Source organism: Nanorana parkeri, unplaced genomic scaffold (genome assembly GCF_000935625.1).
Source record: "Nanorana parkeri isolate BGI_ZX_2015 unplaced genomic scaffold, ASM93562v1 scaffold169, whole genome shotgun sequence".
Lineage (NCBI taxonomy): Eukaryota > Metazoa > Chordata > Amphibia > Anura > Dicroglossidae > Nanorana > Nanorana parkeri.
In genome coordinates, this window is record NW_017306437.1 from 534,895 (window position 1) to 550,249 (window position 15,355).

The 15,355-nt window shown below is 41.5% G+C and overlaps 1 protein-coding gene across 1 annotated transcript in view; it reads right to left on the reverse strand.

The window, feature by feature from the left end:
* Window positions 1-5,748: 5,748 nt before the first annotated feature.
* Window positions 5,749-15,355, reverse strand: part of MPHOSPH8 (M-phase phosphoprotein 8) — a 33,343-nt gene continuing 23,736 nt past the window's right edge. The window contains exons 10-14 of the mRNA XM_018554716.1: window positions 15,128-15,282; window positions 14,247-14,401; window positions 12,195-12,322; window positions 8,944-9,027; window positions 5,749-5,848 (exon numbers count right to left, since the gene is read on the reverse strand). Coding sequence (XP_018410218.1) covers window positions 5,807-5,848; window positions 8,944-9,027; window positions 12,195-12,322; window positions 14,247-14,401; window positions 15,128-15,282 — 564 coding nt within the window. The 3' untranslated portion in view covers window positions 5,749-5,806. The remainder of the gene's footprint in view (window positions 5,849-8,943; window positions 9,028-12,194; window positions 12,323-14,246; window positions 14,402-15,127; window positions 15,283-15,355) is intronic.

Genomic DNA, 15,355 nt, shown 5'->3' on the forward strand with positions numbered 1-15,355 from the left:
CATATCCCTTTTGAATTTGGACTTGAAACTCTTTGCCAAAATGATAGCAAATCGACTCGTGCCGTATATTCCCACACTGGTATATCCGGACCAGGTGGGCTTTGTCAGCTCTAGGGAAGCCCGAGACAATACCACTAGTGTTGAATATGATATATGATGTTATATTTTTATGTCATATTCATATTCTTGTTCTTAGGGTGAAAAGTTTAAAAGAGGAAAAATAGCTTCCGTTCTTGCTTGAAACTCATAAATGTGTTTAATTACAAAGTTACAAATGATTACAAAATAATAGCATAAAACAAAAGTATAGAAATATGTAGATGTATTAATAAGTTCTTGTGTACTGTAATGTTAGTCTCATGTCTGTGTCCGAGTGTGTGTCCACCAATACTGAACAAATGTATATATAGAAAATCAATCATCACTTATGTTCATCACATGCATACATAATCCCTATATGAATAATACCCTTTAACAACTAGGGTACTCAATGTGATCCATTGTGCCTAGATCCTTCTAGGGCGCTGGAGGCCATACACATGGTGTCCCCCTTCGTGTGGGCAGACAACTCCCTGAAGTATCTAGGCACACATTTATCTGCAGACTACAAGGCCCTCTGACCTGAACTTTCTCCCTCTGCAGTACAAAACGAAACGAGATCTGATCACCTGGAGATCGCTCACGCTCTCTTGGTTGTGCCGGGTGAACTCGCTAAAAATGAATATCCTCCCGAAATTCTTATACCTTTTTCAGGCGCTCCCGATAACAATTCCGAACTCCTATTTCCTCCAACTACAGAGAGTTTTTGCTAACTTTATCTGGGCAGACACTCCCCCTCGCCTGCAACACTCTTTTGCCCAAAAACTCAGGTGGGGTGGGACTTCCAGACCTGGCCAAATATTACAAAGCAGCTATGCTCACCAGAGTAGTGGACTGGTGTTGCCACACCGATACCAAAAGATGGGTAGCCATGGAGGCAGAGGACTCCCCGATCCCCCTGACAGACGCTCCCTGGCTGTCAGCCTCTGTGCTCCCACAGACCCATGCACATCCCACCATCGCTCCGACTATAATTCAATCTCGCTCTGTCTTCAGAGTCTCAACCCTGTCACCATCCCCTTTGCCTATGACGCCGGTTCTCGGCGACCCGGATTTCCCACCGAGCATGGGTAAGGGCCGGCTGCACTGTCTATATGAACAGCCGATTTTCCGAGTATGTGACTTTCGCACGGGCGACGGGTGGTTTTCGATCGAAGAGTTGCGAACGCTTGTTGAACCCCCCTAGATCATTGGAGCGCCCTCCAGCTCCGACACTTCTTATGCTCCATTCCCTTGTCCCTTCTCTGGCAAGACCACTAACAGCCTTTGAGATGTCGGGACGGTGTGCCAGTTCGACATGTTGTCTCTGCTACCTACGCTACACTGGTGGGTCCCGTGTCTACTCCCAAACCGGGCTTTGTATCCAAATGGGAACGGGACCTAGACCTGAAGTTTACCCAGCTGCAAAAAGAACGCATATACTCAATGGCCCACAAATCCTCAATTGCCTGTAAGACCCAAGAACTTAGCTATAAGATAGTTTCCCGGTGGTACAGGGTCCCGGCACTTCTGCATTCCATGTTCCCTCAGGTCTCACCCTTGTGTTGGCGTTGCTGCCTGGCCCCGGGGACCCTGTTCCACATTTTTTGGACTTGCCCGAAGATATCCCCCTTCTGGAGTCAGGTGCTCGAGACTATCGAAAAGCTAACCATGGTGCAGTTAAAAGAAAACCCAGCTGCATGCCTGCTACACCTTTCGGATTGCTCTCTCAAACGATCCCTTATCGTACCATTGCTGAATGCGGCTCGGGCCTGCATCCTTATCCTCTGGAAACGTTAGAATCCACCCTCCCGTCGTATGTGGATGACGAAAGTAGATGAAATATACCGCACGGAAGACCTCTCCTCACCCCTTCACAACACGGAGAAGTTCAGGTCCACTTGGAACGCTTGGCTAGCTTTTCGGCACTCCGATACCTACGTAAGGGAAATGCTGTCAACCCCCCGGAACGAATCAATGCGAATCCACGAGGGTGCTCCCGAGCTCGTCTTCCCCTGCCGTTGGGTCGGAAGGGTAGCCCAGCCTCTGTCCACATATCCTTCCTCCCTACCCCTGGGTACTGCTTAGCTCACACCTATCTATGACCCTGCTAAATGTACGGCCTCTATACCCCCCCATCCTTTCCTCTCTAATGCTCCCCTCTATTCTACCCTTCACTTTTCCCTCTAGGTCTCCATCTCTGTGAAACCGACTCTGTTCACCATAGTTAAGTTTGCTACTTACAAGTTTTGTTAACAACATCGTGAAGGACGCTAAGAATTATTGACGCGAGACAAATATGTGTTCTCCCGTGGCCTTCATGAAATGGGGTTTTTACACCCTCCTCTCTGGACACGATGATCTGTGACCAGATTGCTAGTACCGAGGATGATGCACATGCTCTTGCAATTAGAGGAATATCGACCCGATATACAGGTGTAATGTAATAATTGAAGACAGTGTAGCAGTTCCTGTGCCATGATATGACACTTATATAAATCTCATGCTGATCTGGACGCAATGCACAACAATGTATAGTTATATGGTCAAATTGTGACCGTGATTCTTCTCTGTTTGATTGCCCATCCTTATGTGCCTACTTTATACGTTTTAATAAAGACGTTTTTGAATAAAGATTAAAAAAAAGAAACAATGGTCTGGCAATAACCCGACTTGGTCCTTTGAGGACCCGTGGATGTAAGCCATCTGGTCCCACAAATTTATTATCATAGGTTTTCTAGCCATTTTCTTACCTCATCCTCTGAGCTACTGGGCTTCAACCAGTCCATTATTAGAATAGTTTACACTTTGTATACTATATCCGTCTAACTCATGAGCATAAAATAAAGTGTTCAACACCTCTGCTTTCTTTCGGGTCGCATGTAACCAGCTTTCCCTGCTCATCTTTTATGGAGCTTGTGTGCTCTGTTTTTACTATTTATAGCAATATTTGGGGTTAGTTTCACTTTCTATAGCCATTTGTTCTCTCGTAGCCTATTTTTGCTTCTCTGATGGCTTTTTTGTATTTCTGATTACTTTCCTTGTAGTGCTTGAATGCCATTTGTGACCCTCCCATCTCATACTTTTTAAAAGATTATTTTTATCTCTTATTAATCTTTTACCTCCTGCCCTACACTGCTGCTCAACTCCCTGTATAACTGCAGGCAGGAGGACAGAGAACTGGGACTGTGGCTGAGGTAGCTCAGTCAGCAGAGAAGGATACTGTCAACGGGTGGTACTGTCCTATCAAAATCGGCAAATCGCCATGCTGCACTACTGTTTTGACAAGATCTGGCTGCTGTTATGGTAGGAGAACGTAGGTGGCGGAAGCAAAGCATCAGGCACATTTAGACTAATCACATAGCCAGTTTGTACCTTAAAACAAAACAGTCATGGGACACATTTGGGTGGCTCTTCTTGATTCTGAACAAGCAGCTGAGCAAATAAATTGCCTCACTGCTAAAAGTGCCACAGGTAAGGTTGCCTACGGTCCGATGTTTGACACCCTGCTTATAGCTTCAGTGTTTTCTATGTTAGTGATCTGGAACAAGTATGCAGATTACGTATTTCAGTTATCTTAATGCTGGTTCTGGATCACTTACTCAATGCTGGTTCTGGATCACTTACTCAAGTGCTGAAGACAGAATGTCAGCAGGCAACTATCCTTTAGGCCCCATTCACAGAGGGGACACATGGTCACAAGAATCAATAGGTGTCCTGTTTTGTTGCAGCCACTGTACTCATTTAAGTTAATGACAGGGAGCAGCCACATCTGTCGGCAAGGGTCTGCATGTAATTGTACCTGGCACAATTACAGTTTGGGATATAGGATTGTAGCTGGAGCAGGATAGATGCATCTAGGGACAATCTATCCCAAACCACATGCATATCATCCTCTGTACATGCGGACTGTCACTCACAGATGCAGCTGCTGTCACCCTGTCATTTACTTGAATGGGTACAGCAGCCACATTTGAACAGGGACATCTGGCACACCTGCCCCCAAGACCAATGGATTCTTGCGGCAGGTGTGCCAGACGACCCTGTTCAAATGTGGCTGCTGTACCCATTCAAACCAAGAGCCCCATGTGAATGCAGCTTAACAGAAGTAGAAGTCAGAAAATGCAACTTGTAGGTTTCTCTTGTACCCGGTTATCTTTATACTGTAAGAACTCCATCCTTCCCTTCATGAACGTTTTAGGATAATATTTTATTTCTCCAGCTATATGTAGAAAAGCATGTGTGTCAGAATCTGAGGCAACAGAACAGACACAACCTGTCCAGGTACAGACAATGGATATGGTGCCAAACATCCAAATAGCTACAAAGGCACACACCTTAAACCAAGCACAAAATTAACTCTTTATATTCTCATGTTTTAATTTACAGAAACTAGAACATTCAAGTCATGCATTTTTACAGGATTATCGGAAGCACTATACCAAACACTATGGAGCAGAGTTATGAAAAAGGGGTAGGGGATACGTTTTTAGTTATTCAAAGAAAACAGATGAATGTTTCCATTTGGTGTATGCCCTAAAAAAAAAAAACTAAAAAAAAACAAACACACAACTATAAAATGGACTGCTATAAACATTTGTCTTGCTGTACCTCAAAGGGTAGCCAATATGCTAGTATACAAAAATATATACTATGGGATTTTCACAAGTGACTTGATCCATTGGAGTGAGCTAAACTAATATATATTACTTGAAATAAAAAATTATATTTTGTGCAATTTCTGAGCAAAAATTTAAAACAGAAAAATATTTGCAAAAGAACCTTCAAATGATAAAACTATCATACGGCCTGTGGCTTTTTCAGTACACACATTCTGCATGAATTGGGTGAAATGTGATGGACGTTCATTCGCTTATCATTTGTCCACAGTCAGTACAAAAGCTCACACACAGTCAAATGACTGCCATGTACCTTAGCGTGCAGAGGGATGAAACCTCCATTTTGTTAGTAACAGTAAAAAAAGGTAACACAGTGATTGTTCATCACTTTTAATGAAAAATAAGGTTTACTTTTTAGAAGGAGCCATGAACATTAAATATTACTCTAAATAGAATATTAGATAGCAAGCTGCAAAATATTACTACTAGGATTCCACACTGTGGAAATATTTTGTTTTTGACAACATAAAAAGTGACGAAGGGACAAAACAAGACATCTTTGTCTACTTAAACATCTATTTCCAACATTACATATATACACAAAGTCCTGGGATTTAGGAGGAGTCTACTTCTCAATGTCAAGAAGGTCTAGCAAAAGGCCAAAAATGACATTGTCTGTGTAAAGTTTCAGAGAAGGCCAACATCAAGTCTCATTTAAAAAAAAATAGATGTATAAGCATGGTTCAATTGAGCAGGATAGAGACAAAAGTGAAAAAAATAAATGGACATACAGTACAGGAGTTCCAAGCAAAAAAAAAAAAAGAGTAATATCAGAGATGAGCAGTAGAATAGAGGATCACTTCTGTGGCAACAGGATCTCGGGAATGACATACCGGTTACATACACCTTATTACAACTAAAAAGTGTATCCCAACACCACAACACAGACCAAGTGCCAGGAATGACTTGTCAACATGAAATTATACTGTACAGGTCACGTCTAATAAAAACACAGATGTGGACTTTTCGGGAGGGGGGGGGGGGCATTCATCATGTACAAGGAGGGCCCGTGAACTTCAATGTGGAAAAATCATCAAATGTGTCATCTTCTAATGGAGTTGTACTCTGTACGCAGTAATCAGCAACTTCACCTGTAAAGAAAGAACACTGTTTAATGCTTGGGTAAACACACTGTTCTAACAACCCTACTTGCACAGATGAGTTTTACCATAAAGTATCCTGCTTTAAAGTAGAACAAAAAACAACACAAAAAAAAAATCAATTTCTTTGAGCAAGGAGGTGGCTCCCCATGGTGGGACATCCTACCTTTTAACATGGTAGAAACCACCAATTCAGAGAGACCGCTAGTCCTGGGCTAATTCAAGAGTCATGGCGTTAAAGCAGGATGATAAATTGGCTCCAGGATAGGAAAGGTTTTCTGATAGAATCCCTAAATGCTTATTTATGGGATCCCTAAACATGGACGCATCTTCTAGAAGGTTTTTGAAGTCTTAGCCCTCGTTCACACCTGAACGTTTTGTAGCGCGTTCTACGCTCGACGAACGCTCAAAAATATAAATCCCATTGTATTCAATGGTCTCGTTCCCACCTTGGCGTATTTCCGCCCGTCCCTAACGCGCTACAAAACGGCCCACGCCTGAAAAGGTACAGGTACTACTTTGGGCCGTTTTGTTGCGCGTTTCCATTGGGATACAGCCAAGTAGCCTTCGGAAACGCGCGACGGTCACGGTAAAAAAAACGTGCGACAGACGCGCATATGCAATACGCCTAGGTGTGAACGAGACCTTAGGGCCTCTCAGGGATTCCTGATTACTCTAAGCTGTAGCCGATGCCTTCAACTGCTCAGAGACCATATCATTTGGTAAATATTACTGAGACTTTGTCGGCGCCTCCACAATAAAAGGCTTAGGATGTCCCTAAAACTGGGCAGATCATATAATCTATCAGGAAAGGGAGGATATGTTGGAGGTACACTTATCGTCTCTAGTGCTAGTGATTAAAGTTGCAATTTGGCCCAAGAAATCCTGCATAAAAGGAAACCTAAGAGCAGTGCATCGACTCAAGCAGAGGACAACAATCCAAGCTGTCGTTGTTGGGCCCTTGAGCGTGAGCAGTGCAAGCCGGCCAGGAATTGTTAGAGGATTGCAAGGTGGTATCACGGGATACAGCGAGACTGCAATCTTTTTTACATGTTGAACTGCATAAAGCAGACTACCAGGTAATACCTTCCACTAAGAGCAAGAAAGGTTTAAATGGCTGAAAGTGACCAGGTGACTGTAGGCCGTAATAAGGACAAACAGAAGTAAAACTGTGTGACTCTTACAAAGAGAAGCCGTGGTGGGCAAATGCTACCTGAAGCAAAAACAGGGCATGAAGCACGTGCTTGCAACACCCCACCTCGTGAAGCAGAACTTGAGTCCATGATAAAAAAAGAAGAGGGTAGTACCAGCACCCAATAGTTCTAATAAAGTCGATTCCAATGGTCAGCCCACACAGTGAAGTACTAAGAATTGAATATTTCATAGACAGGTACACGCCAGAGGCTGTGCCATAACTATGGACCTGAAACATGCTCAGTGGCTATTAGAACACAAGGGCAGAATCACACTAGCTCAAGAAGCATGGAGTGAAGTCTTGACTGAAGGGGAAAAAAAAAAAAATAGGATTTTGTTCTTACTGTAAGTCCATCGAGGGACAAAGCACTGAAGAACTCTGATATGTTTGTTGCAGCCTCTAGGAGAAATAGAAGCTAGGAAATCAAAAATTAACAGCCTGCCACTTTAGGGACATAACCCTCCTACCTCTCACCCACCAGTTGCAGCAAACAGTATATAAGAAAAATAGGGGAGGAAGCGGTATCCCTCAATGGACTCTAAAAAAAAAAGATTTTACGGTAATAACAAAATCCTATTTTATCCATTGTCCATTGAGGGACACAACTCTGAAGAATTTTGATCTGCAGGGATGTTCAAACGCAGTCTAAAACAGGGGGGGTGGGCACCACAACAACTAGAAGAACTAGTGCAACAACAATACAGGAACTGTAAATATATGCAAGTCAAAAAGCTGCCTGAAGAACTTTCCTGCCAACACTAGCATCAGAAGAGGTACAAAAAAAATAAATATAATAATAAATAATTATAAAAACCGTTGCAACAGTGTGAGCAGAAGACCATGTTGCGGCCTTGCAAAATTGAGTAACAGAAGCTGGATTCTGAAATGCCCAAGAAGTACTAACAACCCTCGTAGAGTGAGCAAAAACAGGAAAAAGGAAGATCCTGAACCCTCAAATCATAAGTACTCACAGCTTTGTCAAAACACCTCCAGATGAAGAGACCATAATACCAGATCTAGACATTATCTGCTAAGAAAGTCCGCCTGTCAGTTTCCTACCCCTGGAATGTGGACCGATGAGATCACTAGAACATGAAGTTCCACCCAATCCAAATTAATCTCCTTCGCCACCCCCTGGTGATTGATATAAGCCACCGCTGTGGCATTGTACGACTGAGTCTGAACCAGGCAATCAGCAAACAGGTCCAGTGACCCATCAAGAGATTTGCTTTCAACTCCAGAACATCAAAAGCTTGGATTCTTCCAGAGACCAACCACCCTGCAAAGATAGATGATCCAATACTCTGCCAGTCAGAAGAGACTGCTCTTGAAGTAAAAGGTTGTCTAGGTATCAGATAAATCAGAATACAGTTGAGACAAAAGATTCCCAAAACTGGAGCAAGGCTTACTACAAGACAAGACAAAGAAAAACGCTGATGAGCTGGAAATACAGTAATGTGTAGATACGCATCCTTTTTGTCTATGGAAACTAAGAAACCTCCTTGAAGAAGAGATGCAACAACTGAATTCATGGATTCAATCTGGAATTCGTGAACACATTGAAAATCGAGAATTCAACGAAAGCCTCTGTTGGGTTTGGGAAGTGTAAACAGGTTTGAGTAAAAACCCCATAAACGTTCTGCCAAAGGGACAGGAATGATAACACCCTGATCTAACAAACCTTGAACCACAAAAAAAATTATTTGCTGATGTTGCCGAGCAAAACAACTATCAGGTTGCAACATAACAAAATTGATAAAAGTGAAGGGGTTCTGAATACACTGTTGGTAAGTTGGACAGTGTATTTTTTTCACAGGTTTACATTTGTATATAAAATCCAACATACATTAATTTACAAATTGGTAAAACCTGTCAATATGCAACAACCCACCTTTGCATTTGGTACCTCGGAGAGTCTAATAAAAAGTTTATTGGGGCCAGCAATAGGACTGAAGGAGTAAATAAAATGGGCATCCTAGAGAATAAAAAAACAAAATATCAGCAACAATTATGACACTAGATTGGGACTTATCACCTGTAGTAGTTTATATAATGCAACTTACACTATATATTTAGTACTACAAAAATCTCTAAATATATTATATTTTTTAAAACTTTAAACTTATAAAAATCAACACAAAAATAGGTCTAACTAATACCATAGCCCCCATACTACATCATATCATAACAAACTCTGTATTGACTTCATAATAATATTGAAATGCAGTAATCAAAAACAAATTCAGACAAATAGGCACAGTATCGTTTCCAGGATAATATGTGCCGCAGATAAGCAGAACTGTACACAAGGGATTCCCCCCCTTCCCGGTTAGATGAGAGTTCTGGTTAGTTGAATACCAGAGAACAGAGAGTTTACTGTATCTTGCCAAAAACAAACCCCCCCTGTAAACCGCAGCACAAGCAAATCGTCTCATATTAACGTAGTGAATTAATGATAAAGCAAAAAAGGTTTTTGCTTTATCATTTTAAGCAATTTAAGCCAAAACACAGACAAAATTTCTGTCCAGAAAGGCAAGAGTGGATTCAAAAATGCCTGACCCTTAATATGACATCAAACACATAACGTATAACACATCTAAGAGTCAGCAGTAGCTGAAATTGGTCATACACTGAAGGCAGACCAATCAGATTAAAATGGAGAATTAGCCTTCAGATTTTGCAGTCGGCAGAACACTGGCAACCTCAGAAAAAGTTTTATCTCTAATTATACTGAAGCATGTGCAAGCAAGCAGTCTTTTTTCACTGATTACCACTGCTACCATGTCCAGGATCCGTCTGTGTGTGGTGGCTCTTGATGCACTGACTCCAGCCTCAGTCCACTCCTTGTGAAAGTCCCCAACACTTTTGAATGGCCTTTTCCTGACAATCCTCTCCAGGCTGCGGTCATCCCTGCTGCTTGTGCACCTTTTTCTTCCACACTTTTCCCTTCCACATAACTTTCTATTAATGTGCTTTGATACAGCACTTTGGGAACATCCAACTTCTTTTGCAATTACCTTTTGAGGCTTTCCCTCCTTATGGAGGGTGTCAATGATGGTTTTCTGCACACCTGTCAGGTCAGCAGTCTTTCCCATGATTGTGATTCCTACTGAACCAGACTGAGAGACCATTTATAGGCTCAGGAACCCTTTGCAGGTGTTGTGGCTTAATGAGCGGATTAGAGTGGGACACTTTGAGCCTAGAATATTGCACCTTTTCACAATATTCTAATTGTCTGAGATTGTGGGTTTGGGGTTTTCATGAGCTGTAAGCCATAATCATCACAATTATGACAAATCACGTCTTGAACTATGTTGCTTTGCATGTAATGAGTCTATCTCCTATATTAGTTTCACATTTAAAGTTGCATTAGTGAAATAAACTTTTGCATGATATTCTAATTATTCGAGTTTCACCTGTAGGTCTTATGGTTCTTTCACACCACATCAGTTTTCTGTCTGCCCTGGAGGTGAGCCTGCATTGATCTGTGCAGATCTATACATGTTCAATGCCAGGGCAGAGAGAAAACTGTTTTCTAGGTGCCTTGTTTCCACCATAAACCGGTGTTGTGGGTTGAGAGGTGTTGCATATAAAATGCAGACCATGCTGCATTTTTTTTCTCGATGTGGCATTTAATTCCTCAGCGTGTTAACTCTTTCTGCAGAAACCAATGTAATAGGGGAGTGACAGCATTCAAACTTTAAAATGAGTGTAGGAGCCCCTGATGCTCAGCCCGAATGGCGTACTAATTAAGAGTTTTCAGAGACTGGGTCACAGCAGTGTGTGCCATGGCCCTTGACCTGGAAAGCACTATGCAGCTAACCCAGTAAGCAAAAGACATGCAGCATCTTTTTGTAAATTGCTGCAACTCACCTTATGTTCCCTAGAGTCACCGCTGAAGTGCACTGAAGTGTAAAATTTTTTGTGACATTTCAATAAAATAAAAAAAAGGTAAATCTGTGCCTTAGATTGTAAAAGTGAGATTGGAATCTCTGCTCATTTGTAAATCGTGGTGGTAATGGATCATTTTACTGACAAATATATATTTATATGGAGTGCCCATTTCAATTAAAAGGAGCCAAGTGAGTAACTGTTTCCATTTAAATTTAAGGTTAGCATAACGCCAGTCCTTAACTTCTTCCTGCAGGATAAGATTTGGGCAGGGTTACTCCGGGAATATTGTTAATTCCATTTCTAGTCTTTTGCTTGTCTCCTCAATGATACTGAACCAATATGAATCTCGCCTACTAATGAATAGATGCAGGTAGTAGAGGCTTAATCTCGGAAAGAGTTGTTAAATGATTATATATGAATACCTGGATAATATGGTTTGCCTTTTTGCTACTGGAATATTGGCATTATAATCAAACTGAGTCATTGTAACAAATATTGATGACATTTGTTGATGTTTTATTGAAACAGAGAATAACTGTACTTGAGGGCTCGTTCACACCGAAAGCATGTGCTGGAACGCACCGCGATCGCTGAGAAACCCCCACCCCCCCCTATTTTTTGCGCTCTACAGTGGAACGGAACGCTGGCAAAGTTTTGCCAGGCGTCGGATCGCACTGCGGGCGGCATGGAAGCGGTGACATTGAATAAAATGCACTGCCACACCCCCTCCCGCCCCAAAACGCAAGTTTCTCAGCAATCGGGGTGCGCTCCAGCAGCTACCGCTCTGGAACGCACACTCTTTCGATGTGAGCAAGGCCTGACGGTATTATTAAATTCAGTATTAGTAATCGTTATGGAGTCTGTTATTTTCATGTTCAACCTCAGGGTGCATAGTACCTCCTACTCTAAAAGAATTCAGGTACCTGTTTTTATTTGGGCTTTTTTTTTTTTTATTATTATTATAAGGAACGTTATCCTGTGCGATTCATTAATTCATTCCTTCATTCTTAGGTACATTGTCATTTTAGTGATAATTGGAGGCACTGATATTGTTGATATTTTAAATGACTAACATTTATTTTATGGAAATGTATTGGAGATATTGAGGATTATTTTAAAAAACACACTGACATTGTCTGGTCACTCCACAAATTTACTGTTTAGTGTACACAACTTAAAATATTACAATGAAGAGTGCACAAAGGCTAGGATACTGGTTGAAAAATAGTTGCGTTATAGTGGTCTTACCAAAAACACAGGAAGCTGGAACTTGTCATTTAACACCACAGCCTGGACGCTGCATGGTCCAGATAATCGAACCACCACTTCTTTACCAAAGAAATTTGCATGAAAAATAAACAGAAGTATTCCAGATTCTGGAAAGAGGAAAAAGTAGTGAATTAGGAGTTTTCCTTTCATTCATACTCAGAGTAGAGCACTGCTGGATAGACCAGCTGTATACCAGCCAGCAGACTGGTGCTGCTACATTTACAGCCCTCCGATTATGATGACTACTATACAATGGACGTCAGCTCTGTTATTGCTCCACATTTCCCATAACTAGTTGTCTTCTGCACCAGAACTAGCAAAGCCTTAAAGCAGGTTATAAAATACTAAGGCCATTTGTATGCTTCGTGTGGGTTTTGAATTCACAAAACCCGACAATGGCAATGCAAACCCTGCATGAAGGTCAAGATTGCAGATCAGAAGGTCAACTGCATCTGTCAATTCATTTTGAATGATCAGAAGCCAAACTGACATAATCAACACAAGCCCAAAGTCCATTCACACAAAAAGGCAACCGCTATACTTTAATTCAGGCTTCTTACACCGGTTTTCAAATCTACTGATGAAGCTCTGAAATGAGGGCCAAGAAACACAAAGAATAGCGCTTACATGGGAACGTTGCAATGCAAACACCTACCCTGCCAGGTTTTTTTTCTAGCCTACTCAATTTGAAGATGCGAGCACAACTTGCAATGACAGCTGGTTTTCTTGGACTGGTCCAATCTGCATTAGTGTCTGAGAAATGTTCTACAGCATTTCTATTTGCTGTAATAGCACCTATTGCACCTCTGCAACACACCGCAGTGCATGATGTGCTTTTCAGTGTGCAAAAAAGAAAAAAAGGAGCACGCACTATATTTCTGTGCTGCAGTGCGTTATACCCCATTCCTTTTTTAATGGGCTGGTTAATGCAACACACCTCAGCGCAATAAAAAAAAAAGTATATTGTAAATGGGCACTTCACGGGTCATCAATACTGAATGGAAAGCAAGAGACCATTCTACCACCATTGGCTCACACAGATGTATGCTGGGAGTGAGATCCAACACTCTACTCATACTGATATAAATAACGGCTCCACTTAACTGACAAAGAACTGTGTTAAAGAAAAAAAAAAAAAAGCTGAAGCTCATTTGTGGTACACTTGTCAACAGATCTCTTCTATACCAAGGAGAGGATTCCTGCTAAGTACATTGTTTAACCATATCTATATTCATGTTTCTACTGCAGTATCCCTTCAAACACTAGATTGGATACCTGGAACAATTTCAAATAAATGTATCAAACACCAACCCTTTTGAATAACACATTACAGAGAACAGTGGACCATTAACATCCATGTGTACCAGTGGGGCTTACAAGGTCAGAGGAAAGACTCTTAGAAAATGTGACACTAAAGCTGGCCATACACCTTGCAGTTATCTGCAGATGTTCTATGGTAAGATGGAAAAGTGCAACAGATTCCTCCATCTACGCTAAGCTGTGTGGATGGAGGACTCTCCCACCGGGCCAAGCTTCAGTATCTTACTAGTCGGCCCCGATGGTTCTCAAAACACCTGAACAATCTGATTGGATGCAGGCATTGTTCAGGTATTTTGAGAGCCAGCGGGGCCGACTAGCAAGATACTGAAGCTTGGCCCAGTGGGAGATTCCTCCATCCACACAGCTTAGCATAGATGGAGGAATCTGTTGCACTCTTTCCATCTGACCATAGAAAATCTGCAGATAATCTATTAGGTGGATGGCCAGCTTTTAGCCACCATCACTGGTTCAGAACTGTTCATGAGGCTAAACAATGCAATGTATGTTAGATGAATGTGCTGCTATACAATATAATACAAAAAATTTTCTCCAAGCAACTTGAATCAAATGTTTTTCCTTTTGTCATTTTCTAGTGCAGCTTTGAAACGGATTGGTGGCTGTAGGCTTACCCAGTTGTTAGCTTATACAGTCACAAGCCCCATGAGATCTGGGACAGCACAGAAACAATAAACTGATGTGATAGGAGTGTACCTTCAGGAATATTATAGGGGGGTTTGTAGTTGAAGTCCAGAGAAAAGTCTGGTCCCTCAGACAGCCTGTGGCAGGCGATGGGAAAGATGGGTTCAAGCACAGCAAGGCGTGTCTCAAAATAATCCTTTATTGCATCTTCCACCACCCTGGAAAGTCTGAAAGAACATTGAGAATGTTAGTGTGTTTACTCAAATGTTATCAAGGCTCGCATAATCTGGTCTTAATATAGGAAGAAGATACAATGCCAGTATCCCATGTAAAAATCTGCCAATCATCCGGCCATTAGGGACTCACTAGGTGGAGATCACTGGCACTTATGACACTCATACATGTGAAACAGAATATTTCATATTATATCACACGAAGGGCTTCATTGATAAAAGCAAATGTATCAGCTTGCAACTTGCAAAAAAATGACATAAAATACAATACATGTGGGCTGTTGTGGGTTTGGATAGATGGATATAGTTCTGACCAAGAAAAAAAACCAACAGCCCACTCTCATTGTTCCTTTAAAAGAGTAAAAACACATGATCCAGTTTGGTGTTGCTACCAAAGATGACATTATTCCTACCATTGCATACAACTGACACATCATTCGCAGTGTAATGGTAAGAAAGTATCTACCTACAGGTGTGGCTTGTGGTACAAAAATCTTTGCCTCGGGATGCAAAATATATAAGAAGTCTGTGTGTGATTTATTGGCCTAAAATCAAAATAATTTTGGATGGAATGACCCTTTACCACAAAGGAGTAGTCTCTTTTTACTAAGCTAGAAGAGGCCCACATACAGCCAAAACAAGAGTTTTACATTTCCTTTAAAAAACAAAACAAAAACCACAATAAACACACACACACAAAACAGAAAAAGAAACACTTACTTTTCCAAATGGCCATTAATGAATTCATATAGCAGCACATTATTGTTCTGTTTAGTGAACTGTAAAGCATTGCCCTGGTGCTTTGACAGCACATTACAGTCTGCACCTTGTTCTATCAAGAGTCGCACAATATCATAATTCCCTCTCTTACATGCCTAGAGAGATGAGAAAAAAAAACAATTACTTTGTTATATATGGATGCTCAGCTCTCAGACGTTTTTCAAATGT